The sequence below is a fragment of the Pipra filicauda genome, unplaced genomic scaffold (genome assembly GCF_003945595.2).
Source record: "Pipra filicauda isolate LSUMZ 115617 unplaced genomic scaffold, ASM394559v2 scaffold109_size3271384_pilon, whole genome shotgun sequence".
NCBI classification, from domain to species: domain Eukaryota; kingdom Metazoa; phylum Chordata; class Aves; order Passeriformes; family Pipridae; genus Pipra; species Pipra filicauda.
The window spans coordinates 2,601,217-2,625,166 of record NW_024103540.1 but is presented as its reverse complement, the minus strand read 5'-3'; the positions used below and the strand labels follow the sequence as shown (position 1 = coordinate 2,625,166).

The 23,950-nt window shown below is 47.3% G+C and overlaps 1 protein-coding gene across 4 annotated transcripts in view; it reads right to left on the bottom strand.

The window, feature by feature from the left end:
- The window catches only part of SLC8A1 (solute carrier family 8 member A1), a 128,524-nt gene that overhangs the window by 26,587 nt on the left and 77,987 nt on the right, over window positions 1-23,950 (bottom strand). For 3 of the 4 annotated variants that reach the window (XM_027709857.2, XM_039381340.1, XM_027709856.2), the window contains one exon: window positions 342-448. The exons of the other annotated variant lie outside the window; for it this stretch is intronic. In XM_027709857.2, the coding sequence (XP_027565658.1) occupies window positions 342-448 (107 nt within the window). The remainder of the gene's footprint in view (window positions 1-341; window positions 449-23,950) is intronic. 4 annotated transcript variants of the gene reach the window in all.

Genomic DNA, 23,950 nt, shown 5'->3' with positions numbered 1-23,950 from the left:
TGTGGGAACACAAGACAAAGGCAAACACATGATTGGCATTGCACACACATGCAGTTCACGTCCGCCCGGGTGCCGTGGTGACAGAGATGGTTGGGTGGGGGAAAGCGGCTGCACATCCCTCCTGGGGCATATGGGGAAGGGCAGGAGCATCCCCACCACCTGACCAAGGTTGTAGCTTGGTGAGCTGGGGAAAGGCCGTGTTCAGAGGGAATGGGAAGTGGTCTTGCTCCTGCCCTTTTCCATAGGCTCTGGGGATGTGAGCTCGGTGTTGCAGGTGCCAGACATGAGTGAGCCAGACAGGGACACACAGGCTGGGCTCAGCCCCGGAGCACGTCCCCCACCTTTCTTCTCACTCATCTCCACCAGCCGGGGCTCCCCGATCTCTAGGTAGAAGGTCTTGTTTTTCTCATACTCCTCATCATCTATCACCTTGATTGATATCGTTTTGCTGCAACAGAGAAGAAGAAATAGAGATTCAAGAGTAAGGGGGGAAAAGGGAAGAGGGGAAACAGGAAGAGGAAGAAAAGGTAGAAGAGGAGGAAGAGGAGGATGGAAACAGCAGGAGAAGGGGGCTGCGAACAGAAAACAGTGGTTTTGGTAGCACAGGCTGGAGGGACAGCACAGCCAAAAGCAAAGGCAGGAGCCAATGGACCAAGCTTGCCTCAGGATGAGCACAGACCACAGGGTCAGAGCACCAGCAGCTTGCAGGGTGCCATCCCCCCTGGCATGGCCATAGGACAATACAGCCTGGGCCAGCTTCCCCTAGAAGTGCCTTGGGGGGGCAGTGGGGGCAGCAAGACACCTCTCTTTCCAAAAACCTAGGGTACAGAACAGCCCCTTGATAGCCTGCACACACTACATGGGCATGAGAACTGGGAACAAGCACAGACCAAGCCTCTGAAAGCATGATGCACTGCTCAAGCTTGTGCATGGAAGAGACTCTGTCTCACCAGGCACAGCAGATCCATGCACAACATCATGTTCAGTTGCTCGGTTTGGACTTTGGAGGCTCTAATTTACAAGCTTGAAAGAGATGTTGGAGTAGGACTTTTTCTGTGAAGAGAATGTAAAGGAAAAATGGTCTTTCTGGTTAGAGCAGGGTGATGGAAAGCTTCTCTGATGGTGAGATTTTACTTTTTTAATTTCACTTCACGAGCAGCACATCCTTTCCCAAGCCTTCAAGGTTTAATTTTCTCCTGTTTGAGAGTTGAGCAGCAATTCTCCCTCACATGACCCAGGGTTGCTGAATTTGTCCCTGCAGCATTATCAGGACAGGTCCAAAGGCAGAGTCCCTGCCCAGAGCATAGCCACAAGCACAGAAGATGAAAGCCTTGCAGGAGGCTGTGGCCACCCACAGAGAGGTTTGCTCCTTGAGCCCCCAATAAAGTGAAAATTGCTTTACCAGGGGAAAAAAATTAGCACAGAAGAAGTTTTTCAACTCTTTTCAGGGGCTGAAAACAGTCCAGAAACATCCAGCTGAAAGCTGCTGGCCAGAAGGTGACCAAACCTGGGATACAAGGGGTATGGGGTGTGGGGGGGCTGTGCTACTGTGATCCTTCCTACAGTGCAAAGTCCTTGGAAAGACAGCATATGAGACAGAAATCCAGCAGCCTCTGCTCTGCCCTGGAATGCTCTGCTCACTGTCATGCACTCATGGCATTGCGGATGGGACAAGACCTCCTCCTGGCTCTGACCCTGTCCCAGACAAAAAATAAGAAGGAATAACAACACTAAAAAGCCAGTGCAGTGACTGTCTGTAGCCTTGTGCTTGCTGCCGACCTTCTGACTGGGTTTGCTTTCCCCCGACACTTGACAGCACTGCCCTCCTGTGAATGCTCTTAAAGAAGCTTCCCAGTTACTCTCTCCCTGTCCAAGCTTGTCTGTCTTGTCCTTCGAAGAAATGTTTCTTGTCCCATCCCTGGCTCCTCTGCACTTTCCACGAGCAGCCAGCACAAGCTGAAGCAGCCCCAAGGCTGCTCTAATATATGATGATCAAGGAGGTTCTGCTGCTCCTGGCAAGTCCCAGCACTGAAAACCCATAAACGTGGAAGAAAGCCACGCTCTAGGGGAGTGAAATTCAGACCACGCTGCTGTAATTTCTGGCTTTCTCCTCTCCTTGCACATCTGCACTGGCCACCCAGAGCCCCTCTGTTAAGCTGACAAGTATTTGGCAGCAGAGTCAACATTTTCTACTCATTCGGGGTAAACACCACAAGCACTCCGAGGAACAGCCAGGATGATTTCTTGTGCTGTTTGCTGTGAGTCAGGAGTGTATTAAGTTTGCCCTTCATGCTCATAATGAAACCATTTACTCAAGAGCAAGTGATGGCTGTGAAAAGTGTAACAATGCAGCACCGCTCGGTGTAATTGTATTTTATAATGAATATCTGTAATAATTTGTCCAGTTTGTAATTATTGCTGCAATAGGTTTGTACACAGGAAAAATGGTTACCAAGCATGCAGCTGATCTTGCTCTGCCTTGATGAGTTAGGGGAAATTATCGTGTATTAAAAAAACTAATGAAGGATATAAAAATGCTCTTAGCTAAGCTTTCAAGGAGAACCTGGCAGAATTACTGGAATGGCACAATTTCAGAAACATTACTAACAAAATCAATAATTCTCCTGACAATGCCTATTGAAATGTACACCTCATCCTGCCCTCATGTATGAAAAAATAACTTTTTTCAGGAAAGTTAATTAAAAGGGATGCCTTCTTAAATTCTGAGAGCAGCAGAGGTATCAAAATGTAAACTGCCTGTGGGTGTGCTCTGGCTTGCTGTGTGTGGCATACCTCAAAGCCCCACAAAATAATCCTCTCTCTTATGAAAAGAAACCAGGATGCCACTTAAAAAGGATTTTTCTGATACTTAGACTCAACACCAATAGGACTTCCTTGAATAATGCAGAATAATGGGGCATAAAGTGCCACTGCCAGGAGGTGGTGTTATTATGCAGTTTTCCAAGTGATCATTCTAGGGGGTGAACAAGTGCCCTGTGTTAGGTAGATGTGCCCTGCTGCTTTTTCTACTGTAGAAGGCTGTTAGAAAAAAGGGCAGGAAGAACAAATGCCAAGTCCACTCTCTGTATGAATCTCCAATCAGCAAGAATTGCTGAGGCAAATTTGTCCCTGGGATGAGACTGCAATCCTGGAGAAAAGGATTACCTCCTAATGGTGTTTGAGAAGCAGCAAGTATATGAAAATAACACAAGCTATTCTTAGAGCATGCCTGATCTGCATCACACTGCCTTTTGCCTGCTACAACCCCCCTCTGCAGGGTCCTGCACGCATGTGGCCATGTGGCAGTGTTTGATCAGTGGAGAAGGAGGAGGATCAGGCAACTGCACAGTTTATCCTGCCTCAAAGTAAGGACTGCTTTCTACAGTAATCTAGGATGTGCACTCATATCACCCTGCTCTTCCTGGACCCTTCAATATGGTCTCTGCCTCTCACTCCTGCTGTAGAGAGGCGGCTGTGAGGATGTGGGCAGCAACAAGCTACCATGGGGCTGTCTGTGAGTCTGTGGAATTCAGCCTGTGTTCCTGGTGCCCTCACCTAGTCCTGTGCTCCTGCTGCATTCGGGGTGCAGCTCTATCAGCCTGCTGCCCACAGTCCTCTTTTTCAGAGGTACGGGTTGCTGTGCGAGGCTATTTTCTTGCATTACAAGACATGGTGGGAACGAGGCAGAGGTGGGTGGCTGGCAGAGCCAGGACAACTTGGCTAAGGCTCACAGAGCGATGTGGACCGACTGCAGCACTGAGCTCTGCTGAGCTGCCCCTGGACTTTACCAGCTAGACACAGTAGGCTGAAGAGACCCAAAGTCCTGACAGTGCAAGTACACACTGAAATTTGGATTTAAAATCTCTCTCTCCTGTGGCCCAGTGGCTCTTTCAGAACAAGCTGTGATAGTGCTTCTACAACAGAAAACCAAAGGGACACTGATTATCACCCTGAAACCCCCGGTCCTCGGTCACTGCAGGGCCAGGAACCAAGAGTCCCAAATCCATGAGACAGAGGGAAAAATAAGAAGATTAAACCATTAAACATTTTCTTCTCCTTGTGAGAATCTGTGGTCAATCTAGATGGTGTTTCCAAGATGTCTCTTCTAGACAGAGGTCTAGAATCAGCTTTGATTTGGGGCTGACAGTCGTGTGTGTGCCATAATCTAATGTCTCCAGGAGCCAAACACTCCAGATCTCATGACTGTGCAAGACCACAGCCCTTGAAAAGATGGATTTTTTTCTTCCTGTTTTGACCCTCAATCACACTGCAGGTGGGAAAAAGCAATTTCTGGAGAATCTCTCCAACACATTTGAATGCATGGGGATAGAGGTCCTGTGTTGGTCTAAACAACCAGCCTTGACACCCCTCCCTGTCCCTTCCTCCCTGCCTCCTCTGCAGGGACCCCCAGTGATACCATGGGGCAAGTTTGCAGCAAAGCACAGCTGCTGCTGGTCCGTTTCACCTGAGCTAAAGAACCCTGCTTTGGCATGAAGACTGAGGGCCCATCCAACTGTCTGCACTTCTGTACCAGAAACTGCACTTCCTTGAGTCTGTAGTCAAAGCAATTGCTGAGGGAATGAGTTTCATCTCATTTCCGTGTACTGGAAATCAAAGAATAAAACACATCTTGCAGAATTGCATCTCCAGCTCTTCTCCTCTTGCAGACACCCAGCAGCAACGAAAGAAGGTTGGTAACTTTGGCATACAAAGCTCTGCCCTCACTCCAAGTCCAATGCTCTCTGTCAGGAGTCATTTCAAACCATGATATTTCATTCGAACCATAAAGGTCTTTTATCAGAATGTTCCCACACAACCCTTAGTTACAATAGCCCATGGAAAAGTCCTTTTGGCTGGTGATGGGGTACCAAAGAAGAGCTGATACACGCCATCAGACCCAATGACTGGCCAACACAGCCTCTTCTTGTGATAACTGCCAAAACCACCTTGGAGTAGGAGGACAGACACATAGACATTATTTCCAACTGATCCTCTCCCAGTCCCAGGCATCTGTGCCTCTGGGGTTTCCTAGCCAGACCAGGTTTCTGTGTACTTAGCTATGCTCTGCAGATTTCTCACATTGCCCTTTGAGCTTCTGTAAGCTTTTGGCATTTGCAGTATCCCATGTGCCAGGGAGAGCAGTGTGATTGCTAACGCCAGCTCAGTGTCGCAGACAGCAAAGGAAGTGATGTGCACTTGGCATAAGCACGCCAGCCCACCTGCCATTTTCTGGGCACATCTCTGGAAAGGGCAAGAGAGAGTGCCCAGATGTCTGCCTGCAAATGACATAGCAATAGCACGACAGGGCTGCAAGTCTCCTGTCAATGGGAAGCAAACTGGCTTTGTGCAATGGCAAAGGCAGGGCAAAGAAGAGAACTAATGCTTAGAGCACAATGTCAGCTGGGGAAGGCACTTGCTTTAGCTTTGAGAACAAGTTGGACCAGAAACCTTCTAATCCAGAGCCCTTCCAATCCAGAGATCTTGCCCAATTCCACTCTGCTGTGCACTCAGATCAGAAATCTCTCAGCTAAGAAATCATCATTGTGCCCAGACCACACATGAACCAGAGCTGGAATAGCAAAGACCTGCACATAGTCAGTAATGGTGCCTCCAGTGGGCCAGGAAAATTACAATCTCTAAACACACAAGTAACCAGCTGTTATAGCAGCCAGTAACAAGCTTGCCCATGAGAACATGGCATGCTGTTGCTGTCTGGACAGATACTTATTCCTGAATCAATAGAGGGAACAGTGCACTTATGCAGCTTGTCACCCATCCAGCTTCCACTGCTCACCCAGGAGAACTACATGCTTGGAGGACTTTCAACTGCAGATTCATAGTTATAACATCCAGGCTAGGCAGTCAGGAGTGGGATCCTGTGCTGCCAACCCTGATGTCCCAACAGACGAGCATTTCCCACCCAGAGAGCATTCAATTATGGAGGGAGAATAGCCACGAGGGATACATGTTCTAGAGGTGATATTTCAGAGCCACATCCATCAGTGCTGCCTGTTCTAGCATGCACTTTCAGGCTCCCACAGAAACCTGCCACATTGATTTCTCATACATCTGCTTGTCAGCCAGTCACTTAATTAGCTGAAGTTAAAGCTTGCCATGAGAGATGGGCATGTGGCTTGGGAATGTCCCTGCCTCACACGACTCCTGTGATCGCTGGGCACTGGATAGTGCCTGTAAAGAGGGGCAAGTGGGCCCATCACCAGAGCTGGGCACTACCAGAGCCAGAAGCCAGGGCCGTGTAAATGGGCCATGGCCACAGTGAGGAGCCTGGACCAGACCCCAGGGCATGGTTGGAGCCAACTACTAAGAGCAAGGCAACCATTCCTCTTGCCATCCCTGCCTTTGCTACGCTCTGCTGTCCTCCTGAATGTCCTTATCTTCTCTGTGAGCCTCCCCAGAGGCTACAGGGGCTCAAGGCTCCATCCATGCTATTACAGATGCAAAGAGACTTTACTGCTTCCCTGCCTGTCTCTGCAGCCCACAACTCTGCTGACCGAGGCACCGGGAGTGCTTCTGTGCACTTAGCAGCTTCACTGCTCAAATTTCTGACAGCTACTTGAGGAAGGAAGTTGTCTTGTTGCTGGGTTGGAAAAGGAGCTGATAGGGCTTTTCTTCTACCAGTTGACAACAAAACTGCACCTTCTGGTGAGGAGGTGGCAGCCTCACAGGCAGAGAGACACCCAAGTCTGTGATGTAGGCATTTGTCCCAGACACAAGGGATGTGTGTGTGGTGGGGGACAAAGGACAGGGCAACAAAATGCCTGCTCAACCAGAGAAGGGACAAACCTTCCTGAGGGACAGAAGAGGTGCAAAAATGGGCCAGATTATGTGAATGACCTTGTATAACACATGATTTTAACTATTATCCAGTGGTCTCTGACAGAGGAGAGGGTTCATTAGGGTTTCCTGTTCCTGCTGATGAGTTCCCATCTGTGTAAGATGTCCCATGAGTCACCCATGCAGGATCCTTTGCCGAACCAAGCCTCGCTGACATGAAATGTCTGTACTTAATGAAAATTTTGCCTGCAGCACGCTGCAAACATGACAGGGAGGAAAAGGAAAACCTGCCTGAAACGAAGCGTGACGCATGCTTTGGGTAGTGTGGATGTGATCTGATCTGATGTGGCAGCTTGGTTTGCTGGTCCAGCAGTCCAGGTCTGCATGAGGCTGCACAGTCCAATGCCTCTCAGAAATGTGATTGAGCACAACCAGCCTGGACACTGCAAACAAGGGGAGAGGGAAACAGTCCCTCTATTTTACCTCCACCTCTGGAGCCAAAATTCATCTGGTTACTCTTATTTTCTTAGATGTCCTCCACCTCTTTCCCCAAGGCTTCCTGAATCAGTCTGTCTAAGACCACAGGGCTGTGTTGTCATTTCCATGTCTGCATAAACCAACTGCTCCTCTGGCTTCAGGATACGTTGAGTTTAAATGACAACATACGGCTCAGATACATAACACTGGCCTGCTCCAGAGCATCACTACCAGGAAAATCCTGGAAAAAGATCCAGCCTGCTCTTCCCTCGCCTTGCAGAAATACAAAGTGTGAGAGGTGGTCTGCAGAGACAGGAGGACCGAGAGCTGTTGCTGCTTGAATAGCTGGGAGATGACAGGCACAGCTGATGCTCAGTGTCTCAGAAAATACTCTTCAGGAGTGACGATTGCCAGGTAAGATGATTTCACATGCTAGACTGAATGCTGCTTGACTCTCCTCTTAGGAAGACCATATTGAGAAGTATTTGTCAGATCAGAAATGTTTTTCTGGTGAATCATCAATGTTTGCTCTGAATTGACTGTGAATTTCATGCTCTGACTAATGCACTTCTTCATTCATCCGCCAATGTCACATCCTGCAAGGGCCCAGCTAGGTGAAGATGAATGGCACTCTCTTGATCTGCCCCAAACTAGTACCTGAGCCTTTGGTGATGCTTAAATGTTTCCTTGTCCCAGGACAGCTGGAGCTGTGGTCTCCCCTTCCACGGCTCTGAATGTGCTAACACAGGACTAAACTGTTTTTCTGCTTTTTCCCAATCTCATTGCCATGCGTGTCCAGTGATGGTGATCCACAGTCCTGAAAGCTACCAGAGTGCCTGGTGGAGGCAGGATCACTGGGGGATCAAACAGGAGAGGAGATCCATCTGGATCAGTATCTGGAGCTCCAAGGACAACTTGCACAAACAGTGTAATACAAGTGATGACTAGGAAGGAAAACACATTTGATGTGAGTTTGATCAAAGACACCCCCAGCAGCAATTACTTAAGGTACCTGGGAAAGCTGACAGAGCAGAAATAACTTCTCCCCTGGCTTTTCACAGCCCTGCCCATGCCAGCTAAAAACTGCATTAGTCCTGAAAAATTCAGCCTGTGCTACAAGCAAAGGATTGACTGCCCAGGGCTCAGCCCAGTCCAACATCCTTGCTCAGTATAAAACCCTGCAAATCCCACTTCTAAGTCTACAGGGTTAAGAGCCAAAATCTGACATTTCCTCCATTCCGCCTTTCTGGGATTTTTTCCTGACTGAGTTGGCTGGTCCAATATTTCATCATGCTCTATTGGCAAGATCTGCCATGGTGGTGGGGTGGCATGTTGCAGGGAAGAGACACATGCTCACCTGAGAAGGGCTCTGTGCTGGATTTGAAATTCCTACTGGAAAAACTTGAAGTGGAAAACAAGCATGGTGAAGAATTAAATTGTGACAGGGTTTGAGTGAGAAAGGACCTCTGGGTCAAACACTTACCCCTCTCCCTGATTGTCCTCATACACATTTTTCCCAAGGAAAGCAAATATAAGTGCTTCTTGCATCCAAATACACATGCAGATTTTCTTTGCAGCCAGGTTCCCCCTCACCACAATAACTGCTCTCACCTTTCATATAAATATGAGTTGCTCTTCCCTGTGTGCACCTGGATAGTTGCCATGACAATATTCCTCAAACAGGAGACATCACTCTTATTGAAATGGCTTTGGCCTCCACAAAATGAATTTCAGTGAGCAACTGCCAGCAAAAAGGACATTTCTGCAGTTCTGTAAATCATTTAGCACACTTTGCTGAGTTAAAGCTGACTAAACAAAACAGTGGGGACCATGAGAAATAATAGGTCCATGTCTAATAGCATGGTTTCAGCATCAGGAATTGGGATTCAAGGAAGCCCAAAATACATCTGCTGTGCATGAACTGCTCCAGTAGCGCCACTGCAGCAGGACTTTGCATCAATCCTAGCAGTTTCCCTCCCAGGGAAGGCACATTTCAAATCCTGTTTGCCAGGGCTTTAGGGCAAGGGATTCTTATTTGGGAAGACACTGGACGAGGGGGCTCAACTGTGCCCTGCCACTCTGCCAGGGCTGCTGACAGCTAGCTTTGCTGCTGGAAAAGCAGCTGTACATGGGAAAAGAAGAAGACAAGGAATGCTCAGTGACAGCCGAGGTCATGCCACAGAAAGGGCAAACATCAATATAGAATGTGCAGGTCCACTTTCAAGAGCAGCATCCACTGTCATTTTAACTCCATCCTCTGTCAGGAATGCACCTGATTCCTCTTATTTGCTGGTTGGCCCCAAAGGTCAGGCCCCTCTTTTCAAGACACTCCTCCAAAACCCTTGGTGTGGTGACTCAGCTGCAGGATCAAAGCCTCCTGGTGGCGTCGCAGGAGTAAGCACTTCACCGTGGCTACATTTATCATTCTTTGCCCAGTGAAGGATGCAAGTGACTTGATGTCAAGACCTGGGCAGTTCCTGTGACCATTTTGTGCCACGCTGCTCACATGGGCATCACCCTGCTCCTCTCAACAGCTTCTGTGTCAGCTTAACAGACCATGCTAAGCTGCACATGCACTCAAGTTGCAAACTGCAGAACAGAATGACACTGTCTCAGCCTGTGGTGCTGTATGCAGTGTGATCTGTATTTAGAAGCATAGCACACCACAAGCATCCTACCTGCTCTCCCTGGAGGGGCCCTGTGGATGCTAATGGACTCCTAAGCTACAGAAAAGCCTTTTGAACTTTTATGACCTTGTCACCAAGTGTCACACTGAACTTCTATGAGAAGAAGTTTTAAGTTATCTCATGCGAGGGTTCTAGGGAGGTTCAAGTGTAATGTTCACATTTTAGCAATTTAAGTGACTGGCTGCAGAGTTCACTCCTGGTTCAGACTCCCTTTGGCAAGTCCCCCATGCTCGACCAGTATCAGAAGTTACCTGACGGTATAAAAACCATGGATCCTCCGGGTACCAGCATATGAAATGCTGTGATTATATAGGCTTGAAACATCAGGGATGTGCATTTCTGAAGACCATAACCCAAGCTGAGAGCTACACCCCAGTGCCATGCCATGCTGTCACTATGTCAAAAGGCAAGCCCTGCGAGGGAGGTGGTGCAGATCCTTCATTCTTATCCCTTCTATCCAAGGATAAGGCCGGCAGGCTCAGGCCATGCCCCATGAAGTACTCCCTAGCCACCCCCAGAGAGGGGCTGTTGCTAGGGCAATACTGCCTTAAACAGTGACAGTGTTTGGACCATTAAATCAACAAATGACCCCAAAATCTCAGCTTTAAATTCTGCACTAAAGGTGCTGCTTGGTGTTTTCACACTGCCATTTCCATTCTTCAGGGATTGCTTTGTCCAAGAAAAAGCGTGTGCTGGGGTTGAGTGCCAGCAGTGGGGTTGGTCTCTGCCTCCAGCCCAGCCAGGTCTTCAGACAGTATGGTGGTTGTTTGGTTTGTTTTTTTCTTCCCTCTTCCTTTCCAATGACTTCCATCTCCAGAGGGCAGAGGAATAAAGTGTGTCAGCTGAGATGGGATTTTTTCCTTGCCTTTTCAAACGCTCCTAAGTCTTTAGGAATTGCCAGTGATTAATGCCCTTACCCTCATAGAGACCCTTCTGAAACTAATCTGAAAACACCAAAGTCCTAATAGACCCTAATGTCCTGAGGCAGGTGCTAGAAGGTGTGCAGGGCTGTGGGACCCATATAGAGGGTGCTGACACAGCAAGGAGTCACTCCCTGACCCTGCTGAAGGGCTTTGCCACTCCAGCACTTGCAGCATCCTGAGAAGGGCTATTCCAGTCCAGTCTCCCTGCTGCTGGACACACTGGAGGTCAGGAGCATGTAGGCAATTTCAAGAGCCACCATTCACACTGTGACTGACATGCCATCTGTTTACTGCCAAGTAAATTAAACTGTGAAATACATCCCTCTCAACTGAAACTCTGTGTATAAAAACCCTTCAAAAGAGACACCAGGTCTCCTGAACTTCCCAGTGATACATGAGGTTAAAGCCTGTGGTGGGAGCACCAAAGCAAACATACATACATAAGGATCCCTCCCAGTTCTGAGATAGGCAGGAAACCAATCCTAGGAGGAGGACAAAAAAATTTCTGCTTTTGTCTCCAGTTACCAAGGAGATTGTTCAAACAAAGCTAAAATAAGAGGAACCAAGTGGCCAAGAGAATCGTGAGAGTGGAATAACACTCAAGAGCTTTGTGGCTGCTCTCTGCATAACAAACTGGGCAGGGTGCCTATGATGGGCTCAACCTTGGCGAGCAGCTCTTCCCCTCTTCCCAGGGGAAAATGTCCATGTTTTGGTTTACATGTTCCTGGGTGAAAATGGCAAAGAGCATTTGAAAATGACAATTCAGAAAAGTCCTTGCCCACAGAGATCTCAGCCATGTGTCAGCCCCATTTATGGCAATTGTGGCAGCAGGACACAGCATTCAGTAGTGGCCTCAGCCCAGACCCGTGTGTTCAGGCCATCAGAGGAGATCTCCCTATGGGAGCAAAGTAAATCCAGCTGTACGTCGGGCTAAAAATTACACCTTTTGTGGCCAGCTCAGCAGCTCCAATGGCTGTCTATAAGCTCAGCGGACTGGCAGATATATAGAATGCTGAATGGAAAAATCCTACTGCAGAGCCTCATGGGCACACGTGCTGGATTTGCTCCTGTGACAGTCACGGAATCACAGAATCACTAAGGCTGGAAAAGATGTCTAAGGTCATCAAGATCAACCGTTAAAGGTCAGAAGACAAAGACCACCAGACTGTTTGCAAAGACAGTTTTCAAGCCCCGACTCACGTCAGGGCTACGCAGGGGCTGCCTCAAGTCCAGCTGCACATTTCTGTTGTGCCAGGAACTGCAGATGTTACGAGGAAGTGGCGATTCCCACACAAACCCTAGAGCCTGTAAGCTGGTTTCCATCTCTCTGCAATCCTTAGCTAAGACAAGAAGAGGGAAAACTTCCCAGACACGGTTTCTTCAGCAGATCCTATTACGTTACACATGCTCATTCAGATGCCTGGTGCCATCAGGGCTGTGAGTTAAATGCAGTGCCTGTTGTTATGTTTGCCTACGACTTTCCACTATTTTAAAGTCTGTTTCAGCTGAGTGATACTTTGCCAGACTTTAGCCATTCAGACCGAAACTTTCTATGCAGAGTGGCCACTCCTGAGACAGAAATGAAAAGCCCCATCATCTCAGCTTCGGGAAAAGAATGCTGCTTTGCACCTGCAAACATTTTTTTTCCCAAGTGCTATATTGAGTAACTCTGTCTTCCTTATGCTTTGCTGCAGAGGATGAAACTTAGCAGAATGATCTCTCCAGTGCTCAGGATGTGCCAATTTACTTAAATTAGACCAAGTTCTAAGACTCTAAAAACTTGCAAAATGTGTAGGCTTCTTCAAACTGGCAGCTCAAAGTCTTGGAAGATTTAATCTGCTCTGGGAATGCTCCATTCTTTCCCAGTGCTAAACCTACTTTTGCAGAGGCTGTGCCCTCAGCAGGGCTTTTCCTGTGCCTGGGAGCCACTGGGGAGCTGGGAGCTCTGGCAGTGTCAGGAAAGCTGGGTACCCATGGCAAGGGCAGCTACAAGGCCTAAGGAAATTCCACAACCAGGCCTCCTGTCCTCCTACTTACTGTTGGCCTCTGAGCTACAAATGTCTCCAGGCACAATGACTTTGCATCAAGGACTCTGCATCCTTGCTGCAAGGATGACAGGCTCTCCGCAGTAATTTTGGTAGCCCTCCTTACCAGCTTGTGCTAGGTAAACAATGAAGCTTGCTGGGACATATACACTTGCCCCCTCATACTCAACCTGGTATCTGAAGGGATGATTCTCCTTTTTCGTCTATCCTGATCCTGAACTCGACTTAGTGAGCCAGGGCTGCTGGAGAAAGCCAGGGCTGCTGGAGAAAGCCAGAGGCACAAAGCTGGAGCTTAACTCTGGACCAAAGCACTTGGCTGGGTAGGTGGAACCTGTTCCTTATGTTGGTTGGCTGCAGGTGGAGTGATGCTACAGAGAAAACCCTGCTGCTCCTGGGAAGGACAATTTAATACCAGAAGACTTAGAAGCATTTGAAGCACAAAGAAGAAGAAGTGTACCTCAGTATTATGCTCGGGAGTTTCTCCCTAGCGTGAACCTAGTGGGAACCACAGGGATAGTTTAGGAGCTGTTGGGTGGAAGGAGGGCAGGAGGGAGGTCAAGGGAACAACGGCTTCCCAGAGAGTCCTCCCAGTGCAAAGCTGGGCAGGGGAAGAAAGGTAGGTAGAAATGAAGGTAGCATGGGTTGCCTTTGGCTCCAAAAAGCCATACTAGTGATGGCAATTACAGTATTATAAAAAAAGTTGGTTTTAAGAAATGTTCCAAAGACACTGTCAGGATTCAAGGAAACTGCAGCAAAGTGTAGTAAGAGGAAACTAAATTGACCAAAACAACTAGCCAGGAAATACAGCTGCCTTTTGCATTCTGCCTCTCTTCCTCTCTGAAACTCATTTGCTTTTCCTTCAAGCATGGACAAGTGCTCTTGTGGGATATTAATGCTTTCAAAGAAGAGAATGAAATCTCAGCAGGGGAGTCCATTCAAAGACAGGCTGAGGTGCCCTTTCAAATACTGTGCAATGCAGCCCCCCTGCTGTCATTCATCACATCAATTCACGTCATCTCATCATGATATCTAGTTCTTGATTGAATATCAAGATGTCCAACTAACCATGAGCATATTTATTTACTACAGCCAGGTAGGGATCATCTAGTAGCCACATACAGTTGGAGTTTTATTTTCTCTCTAGAGTTCACATTTTTAAAGTTATTTAGGTTAAATTAAACCCTAAGCACAACAGAGCTCAAGCATGGTGAGTGAGGGTTTCTGACCATGTGCCTGAGTGTGATGGGCCAGAAGCTGCAAGAACACCCAAAGACTCAGCCTATGGTACCATCATGTGCAGCAAAATGTGTGGGGATCTGGACCAAAGCCGGAGAGAAGAGCTGTGAGGCCACACAATAAAGTCAAATTCCCCCCTGCTACAGTTTTCAGCAAGTTTTGACTGCATTTCAAAATGAATCTGGAAAATCTCAGCAGCAAGTAGGGAACAAACCCGCAGAAGTGCTCAGAGTATGGCAGCACCAGGAGAGCCGGGGTGAGTCCCAGCTCTGCATGCACAGGGCTCATCTGTTTGGCCGAGCCAAGGTGCTTGGGGGCAGCTGCGGCAGCCTTGGACTCGAGAACCCTCCATGGAACTGAACATTTGTTCATGGTCATTGTTTCCCCAGAGGAACCTTTGCAGACCACATTAGCAAAAGTCTCTAATTTTATTGGCACTACTCAGGGAAGATGTCAGGGTATGGGAAAAAAAGAAGCTTAGGAATTTGGAATGGTGCTGTATGCATTTACTGAGAGAGGTTTTCAATTTTCTGTCTCCTTTTCTGAAAGCTAGACAATATATCAAAGAACAAATTTGGGTTTTTCTTTGCTTTGTTTTTGTTGGGTTTTTTGTTTGTTTTGTGATGTTTGTTTTTGTTTTGTTTTTAAAAAAGAACCCTCTAGTAGTGGTCTTTATTGTTTTCCAGTTCATAGTTGCCAGAGAGCCTGGAGGATTATTCTGCACAGCGCTATAAATGATGCCCCATATTAGTGATTGCTTTCACTGATCTTCGGAGGAAAATTCCAGAGTGGCTCGTGAAGATGAGATTTCCATTTCTACAACTCTAATAAACAGCCTCATATCAAAATCCTAGCAGACAGGCAGAAAAACATGTTTCCAAGCTCCCAGAAACCCAGATAAAAATGCCCAAGGTATATTCCAAGTGGATGAAGATTTGCGTGCAGTGGGCCCTGCCCAGAAAAGCAGCAGACAAAAATGATTTCCAGCTGAAGAGCAGAGAACCCTGTACCATGTCCTTGGGCTAGGTAGCATGCTCCAGTGTGAGGGAAGACTTTTCCAGGGGAAAGAAAATGCCATTGTTTCCTACCTGAAACAGCTGTGCAATAAAAAACGTCAGAGGGAGACTGGTATGAAAGCTGAAGATAGAAAGATTTACATCTGATTCACACAAGATCTAGGTATAGGCACCGATTCCTCTGTGTTTCCTACGAGGCAGAGCAAGTCCCACGTCAGCCCAGTCACTTCCCTGGTACACATACGGTGTCCCTCAAATAGCAGGGTCATGTATATTTAATAGGCACTGGCGCACACACACATGCACAGCCTGGAGACACGCAGCCTCAGACACTTGTAGCCTCCATGCTGGCTTGTACTGCTTTTGCCTTTTTAAGTCTAGAGCAGCCCTGTTTCCCTTCTGCTACTTCTGTTTGTGATCATCAGCCAGCCACAGGTAAGGGTTTGTTTTCCAGCTGATGGGCACACACAAACCCTGTAAACACGGTGTGTGGAGAAGGGACGGTAACGCTACAAGCAGCACAAACCTGTTCGCTGACATGATGGGAGTTATAATGCCCGTGAATTTTGTCCTTTATTAGGCCTCCTGTATTCACTCTATAATTCATGAATCCAGCCTCGTTTTCTCAAACTGCAGGGAAAGCCAAGAGCTAATCAGGATGAATAATTTTTGGGCTGGCACCCTTCACCTGCCAGCACATCATGAAGATGCACCTGGTGGCCGCGTGGATTTCCATGCCAGGGCTGTTATGAGCACTAGAAAAATGAGCAATATCCAGGCAAATCAAGACCAGCTGTGAAAGCTGCAGCCGTTGGGAAAAAATTTTACAAGCCTGTAGGGCTTCCCCTTTTCTAGCATGTTGATAGCTACAGGAAACAGACACTTTTTAAAGTTTTCACAACCAGGTTTCAGAAGGACTCATCAGCATTATTAAATATAGTATTTCACTCTGTGAGCCATTATTTATTTATTTATCTTGGCCCTGCAGTCCCCACAAAGCTGCCTGGAAGTGAGGAAACATGGCCTCACTTCATTTCAGACTGAAGCAATGCTCTGGATCTGCAAGCCAAAGAAAAACAGAAGTCAAGTTAAAAATATGTACATATATATGGATATATATTTGCAATTATTCTTTGTGGCAATGGTTTGGGAATTTGTTCTGTTGCTTTCATTGTGTTTATAGACCTTCTTTCCACATCTGATCCTTAGAGAAACATATTTTGTTACTATATTCAGCAACCATTATAGCATTTTAACTTGCAAAGTGACAGGCCATTCCACAAACAGGACTGCAGCAAGGCCCTGGTAAATAAGAGAAACTAGGCTGGGAATTAGATATGTGCAAGGTTTGTTTGTGTTGTTTGTAGCTGTTTATTTAATATACATTTTTGCACAAACTGGATTCCAAGTATTGATGTAACCAAACTCGATGCCACTCTATAAGTGCATCCAGGCAACGGCTGATTTTTCCTGCTCCCTCCATGCTGTTTGCTGCTTGCTCAGACCACAAGTGTGTTTGTCCTGCTCCTCCGTGTGAACATTAAAACAGCTCAAATGCCTCAGAGGAAAGGAAAGTGACCGACTTTGGAGCTGGCTGTGCACACCAGCCATTTGCACCAATTTGCATGAGATTTGCATTTCATCACTAATCACTACTCAAATGTGCAGAAAATACAATTTTAATCAGCTGACTGTGGGCAAACAAAGTAATCTCTCTCACAGTTTTGAGCCAGCGATCTGTCCCAGTGTCAGAAGTGATGTAAATTGCCACTCAGATGACCTGGGCTTTTCCCAGGCAAGTCAAGCTGCCAGCCCGAAGCCTTCAGGATGCCCTGCTCAGCCCATCCACTTTCCTCTGGTTTCCTCTCCCTTGCAGTGACAATTTCTTCCAGGAAAGCAGTGTGATGCTCTGTGCTACTCATGCAGTTGTTACTGTCAAGTCCATACCAGCACCCCAAAGCTCATGCCTGCAAGCAGAGCTTGGAGGCACTGAGGCATAGAACTCATCCCAGAACTGCCAGAACCGAAGGATTTGACCTCAGCAATCCCCTCCATCACTGGACAGTTTGATATGTCCAGGGGACATCATTCAGGCTATTGGGAAGCCAAACAGAGTGGAGAAACCTGCTTTCACACCTGGGGATGGGTAATTCACTGGCAGTGGGCTTTGCAGGGCACCAGGAACTTCTCCTCCTGATCCATCGGTTTTCCTAGTTTTAATATGTTTCAATTCTTTCCAAAATCTGCATGTGGCTTTCAAAAAGATGCCCCACCCTCAGAGGTCCCTGATCCAGGACCTGGGGACCTGGGTGGTGTCACAAGGGAAATCATAGTCTAGTTTTCTTGCTGGGAAGGTGAGGCTTACAGGATCACCAATTCACTCCTGTTTTCCTGCCTTGCCTCCCTTCACTTCCTCTCCTCGGGAAGTCCATGATGGCTTGGACTTTTTAGCCACGTTCAAAAATGCATTTTGGCATAGCATTCTTTTTAGACAATAGAAAGCTATGGGCTGCCAGTGGAATTCTGGGGACAGAAGTGGAGGTTCGTGAGCCTGGGGCTGAGATATTCAGCAGAGAAATTTCAGCTCTGCTCGTGACTGACTGTATGAGGTCTCAGGAGAATGAGCCAGGCCAACATTTCATCAGAGCCTTTGGAGGAGGATGCTGAAGTCACCCAGTCAAGCTGGCCCAGTGCCCAGTGGCCAGTGTCACCCTAATGGGCAATGGGCCAGTTTAGCAGCGCTGTAAGTACTGCTTTTTTAACAAAAGTATTGAACTGGATCTGGATGTCTGGCCTTAACAAACCCAGATTAACCAAGGACTGACTCCACTCAGTTGCTATTTTTAGCTTCCAAAAACAGTCTGAGCATGTGCTGCTCTACACTGTCTGCCTGTGAACACTTTCAGCTTGATTGACTCAGGAAATGATTTGACACAAGCATTCCTATATCCGTTACTCCTCTCCAATGTCCCCATGGTGCTCATCTTCCACCTCTTTCCCCACTTTGGGCTGTATTTCAATCCACACGATTGAGTGGGTGTCTCCAAACTCTGGTGGACTGGTTCCCCAGAAGCTGCCTTGGAGCAACTGTGCTGCCAGGCTCAGTGGGATGCTTCCCAGCAAAACCACCCGAACATGCAGGCGGTGTCTCTGAGCCTCGGGTGCTTTACTAATCTAACAGACTGCTACATGCACTGCCTCTCAGGTTCATTTTACCACTGACAAAACACACTTTTGGAAGCAGCAGCTGTTTGGGCTCATGCACCAAAATACCTCACCAGCTTCAGAGAAGGGAGACTTGATGGGGCTAAACCAGCCATGAGGCAGAAATGGCTTAGGCACTTTGGATTTGATCGAGCAGCCTTGGTAGATGCCAACTGAAATGTCCCAGCCAGCTGGAGGCATCGGGAGGGCTGCCTGTGCATCAAGATGTCCAGATCTGCCTGGAACACACTGCAAAAGTGATGTCCGACTGGGTCAAAGCCAAACCGTTCCAGCTCCAACTGCCTTTCTCCCAGCACCTCCAGGGTTGAGTGCTGTCACACCAGGCAGGAATGCCATGTTCCTCTTCCCAGATAGGTAAGGCACTGCACAGGCAGAAACTCACTGATATGGAGGTGTGAAATCCAGCACTGAGCTCATGCTTAAAAACCAGAGGTCCTGCAGGACTCCTTATCTCTCCTGCTCCATGAAATGCAGTCAGATGAAGCTGTGAAAAAGCAGCCATGTGTTTTTCCCCCCCACTTGTGATTCTCAGAGGAAGACAAGGTCTTTAAAAGCTTAGGGAATTATTAGTGGTCTGCCTCTATTTTTTCCCAAATCTCAGTCCATCTGAAGAGGACAATGAAGTTTGGATCTAGAAGTCAAAATCTACTTGAAAAAAACCACACTCAACCCCATCCTGAAACTCTTCAATGTGAGCTTAAATTCCTGCTGGACTGGGAGCTGCTCCTTTCTAACTACTGGAAGTGGAAGGAGAAAGTTTTTTCTGCTGCAATTCAGCGTGGATTTCTTTTTTTTTTTTTTTTGTCAGGATGTACAAGATGTAAATTTATTACAGGTAGATATTTTCTGCAGAACAGATGGGGCCCTGTTGTGCAGATCTGAGCGTTAAGCCTTTTCTGCATCACACTTTCCAGCTCCTCACTCTTAACTCCCCAGTCAGCAGTAACACACAGCCCACACCTCACCCGGGGACACATCTGGTCTCATCTTGCTGAGGACTGTGGTCACCAGTGGTCCCAGAAGCATCAGGGAGGACGGCTGCACACAGAGAAGCTCAGCTCTGGCTCAGCCTGGCAGTGGCTGCCACCAGCTCTGAAGGGTTTGGTAGTACAAGTGAGAATGCCCCTGCTGACACTAGAGACTGGACTGGCTCTTTTACCTCTCCCATCCTCAAAACCTCCTTGCCCTGGATGAAAAAAACCTTGAAGGATGGGAGGTCATCAGAGACCCACTTTCTCAAATATGCTATTTATGACTGAAAATACGTAATTTCCATTTTTTAAAAAATGATGCATTGACCTATGTCTTAGGATCCATTTAATGTAATTTATGCTATTGGTACTGCATAAGCTAAATGCAATATTTATATTGCATTTGCATTAACATTGAGCTTATGCAATATTGGTATTGCATAAGCTAAATGCTTATGAATTTAGTCAAATCGTTTACAATCTTACTTCCTATGTTCATAATAACATAAGGCTCACAATGCCCCTAAAACACCCTCACCGGATCCTTGCCAAAATGACTGAAACTCTCACTTGTTGTATGAAAGCGACCTCCCAGTCCTAAATCCATCTGTCCCTACCTCCCCCTTTAAGCACGTGCCAGTCCAACAGACTGACAGATCACAAAAGCTATCTGACCTTCTGGCCCAAATAACAAAACTCCAATGCCTCTCCTCATGTCAAAGGTAAACTATAAGACTCCCATTCGTGTTGCACCACTCATCATGGTTTCCAGCTCCATCCCCCTTACATCACTCCAGCTAACTGCAGATGGACTCAGCAATCCCATCCCATCATGAAATGAACTCTGTGATATGACCAATCCCCTAAAAATACTGCTGTTTCACAAGGGGGAGGGCCTGGGTGGGAGAGTGCCAGCATTTCTGCTCTGGCATGTTTTGGTCTGGCCCTGCTTGATTTTCAGCCTGTTCAGGGATATGGAACAGCGATCTTGCATCACACAATTAAACAGGAACCACTTCTTCCTGCATGGAATCATGTGTTGTGGGGAAAGCGCGTGTGAGATGGATCCCCTTCACGCTTGCCATCTCCAAGGAACAGGCAAAACGACTTAGCAAATCCCTTTTTCTTTCCCGGGGAGCTGTTCTGTTGTATGCTGACAACCTGGCTTTTAGCTGGGAGGATAGAGAATTTTACGTGAGAGGTTTGGGGACACCAGGCAGAAATTTCATGTCCCTGTGAAACCGGACGGAAATGTGCTGCCGGTGCCAGGTGTGGCAGTGCTTCCAAGTCCTTCCTCACACACTGTTCCTGCCAAATGCACCCATGCTGTTTGGCTTTTCATTTCATCTCAAAAGCAGGCAGACAATGGCTGCTGCACCCTGTCTCCAGCCAGGGTTGTGGGCAGCATGAAGCACACACAGGTGTCTCAGACCTTGACAGACCTGGGCATATTTTCCCCCTGAACGTGCAGGATCAGTCATCTTACAGAGTGCTCATCCCCTTGATTAAAACGTTTGTTATCCCTTTCTGATCTCTGCAATCTATGCAGAGAGCAGTGCCACTTGCCAGGTATCATTCAATTAGAATGACAGAACCCAGGGGCAGGGTAGCCCCTCTTCTGTGTACGCCCTTCCCCGGCATGTTCACTACCAAACACTCTGAGCTGAGGTCACACACACCCCTGCTTCCTCCTGGCACTGCTCCTGCTGCCTCCATCACTCCCTCTGTCACTCCCTCCCTTCCCAGCAGCAGGGGCTGCGGGGCAGCCCTGATATCTGTCCCAGGAGGGGAAGCTGAATTACGTCGGAGTCAGCAGTAAGAGCTTCCTCCTTGGCTCATCCCTGAGTCTTGATTTGCCAAGACAAACGCAGGCCGGTTGCAGAAGGCTCCTGGAAGGGTGCCCAGGTGCTCCTCACTTCAGGCTATTTCCTCTGAGGGCACACCTAGTGGAAACAGAATTAAGGGAAATCATGCCCTCTCTCCAGGTACATCCCACATGCCAGCCTGACACAGAAAGGAGCATGAAATGTAATTAACACCTGGCCCTTTTTAAAGGGTTGACTTTTTCTTCTTGGGAAGAAAGGGAAAGGGAGTTGCGTGGTTGTACCAACCCTGCCAGTGCCACGGAAGTGCTGTCATGCAGCCGAGCCCGGGGACATTCCTGGCGTGAGTCCAGGCTGACTAAGCAGAAAGCAGTGCTCATCCCTAGCTTCCATCTCCTGCTAGGATGCCCCAGTATGGCCTCAGCACGCCCCAAGGCATGGCCTTGGTTTTGGGAAATGTGCAAGAGCACCAGAGCAGTGGAAACACTTGGCAGCAGCTCTTCAGGCAAGGATACCAAGGGTTGAGGAGCTGTTGGGAATCAGTGGGCATTACTTCTGAAGTAATGAGGAAGTTGGTCAGTGCGCAGGGCTGTGTTGGGATTGCCATCTGGAAGACGACAGGGCGTGCAACCTGCCCTGAATGCTGAATAAATGGCATTATATCTTTGGAAAGATGAAGGTGACCTTGAGGTGCATTAGAGGATATTTAAAAAGCTCAGGAGGTGCCAGTCATGGAAGAGGAAAGTTTTCCTGAGAAAAACTCAGGGTATTGGGGTGAAAACACCCTGTCTGCTGGGCAGGGGAGGTGACGGTGCTGGTGACACACAGGCAGGTCAGGCTGGCAGGGAGAATTCATGGCAATATAGTCCATGCAGCAGAGACCACACCGCAGCCTCTGCTGTGCCGGGGGAACACCTGGAGTTACTCTTAGCCAGATTCCCTCCTTATTTCCCCCCATTGCTCCAGCCTCTTTTCAGTGGGAGAAGAAACCTTTTCTCAGCCTTCATCACCTGTCAGCTGCCCCATGAGCAAAACAAGGCCAGAGTGGGGTCTGTGGTGCCAGGAGGTTTTGGCACGGTGAAACATGGGAGGAAACAGGCAGGTTGCAGACCGGCCCCAAGGAGGGGATTATGGTGCTCCTGTTGCACTCGGGACTCGACGTCCAACATAGTTAATGCCTCCTTAATCACTCATAAGCCACTGCGCTCTGGAAGAGTAATAATAATGATAAAAAAAACCTCTTTAGTCTCTTTGCTTTTTATTTTCCTATTTGTAAATCCCAAGGCCTTCAACAAAACACTGCCCATGCTGAGTGAACTTAACCATTAACCTACAAAGAGCCAACGATGATTATGCCTCTGAAAATAGATTTTATCCATTCCCTCCACTCCCCTTTACTGATCTAGACACAAATGCTTAGTGATTGTTACTTGGCAACCATGGTAAAAATGTACTGAGCCACACGTGGCTACAAAGGATGAAATCACTGTCATGAAATTTCCAAAATAAGTACTGTAATACCAGAATACTTATTCCTAAGAGGAATATTCCTTATATATTGTTGTTGCTTTTGGTTTTTAAAAATAATTCATTTTTTTTATTAGCAAGGCACAGTTTTTATTCTTGCTTCTTTGTGCCTTGATTCATCTTGTTTTGCTGTAATGAGCATTACATACATTTCTACGCACATATGGGCACACAATGTTCAGGAAAGCATAGATACCCTCTCCTGAGGCCTGACTGGAAATGCACAGTTGAAGGAGGGTTCACATATGGGCAGGGACATCAAGAGGTCTTTGGTCAAAGCGAGGTCAACCTCCAAGCTAGGGCAGGGTGCTCACATATGTCTCTGGACAGATGCATTCATGTGCACACTTTACAGACTCTCAGAAGCAAGCCCAGAGCATGTAATAAAAGGTTAATCCCTCTGAGACTGCTTTAAACTAGATATCACTAGTGCAATGAAAAGCTGGGATGGATACCAGTTATTGATTAATCAACTGCTTGAAACTATAGTTGTCAAATGTCCAACTCAAGTCTCTATAAATCCATTCTTCTCCTACGGCTGAGGAGACTACAAAACTCCAATGTTATGTAGTCCCAGGGAATACCAAAAAAAAGATGACACTTGTAGGAGATACTTTTCCAGATAACAAACATTTGAACTTTAATCTTTGATAAAAGAGTTCCCAGTGAGAAAATGTTTGTGTCATGGCTCTCATGAAAAACTCTGTGCCTTTAGATCTGATTGAAAGTCGTCCTTGGTAGCTTTTGATTAATACATGTTTCTCTCTTGGTCTCTCAATAAAGCAAGGAAGAAATGGATGCTTTTGCTTTGCTCAGAGGTTTGGAGGCTGGCTGAGTGGCTTCTGGACAGACTGAACCCCACACAATCAGAAAGATCTAAAACCAATGCACACCAAACTGAATTTGTCAAACAGGAGCCTCTTGAAGTCATCTAACTTCTCACCAGGGAAATATTTAATTTCAGAGATTAAACACTGTGTTTGGAGATTCAGAGGCAAGATGCAATACTGATTAGCATTTGTCTTAAAGCCTGATTATTCACACTGTTCCTCTCTTAGGGAATATACTTCTTTCAAGCTTGCACATAAATTTGTGCCCACAGAACTGCTTTCTCCTCTGATCAATACCCATTAGTTGCAACTTTTCCTAGATCTGAGCAACAAGGGCATCTCTTCCTCCCCAGGCCCGTGCTAGATGGGATCAGCAATCTGAAATCAGATTCACC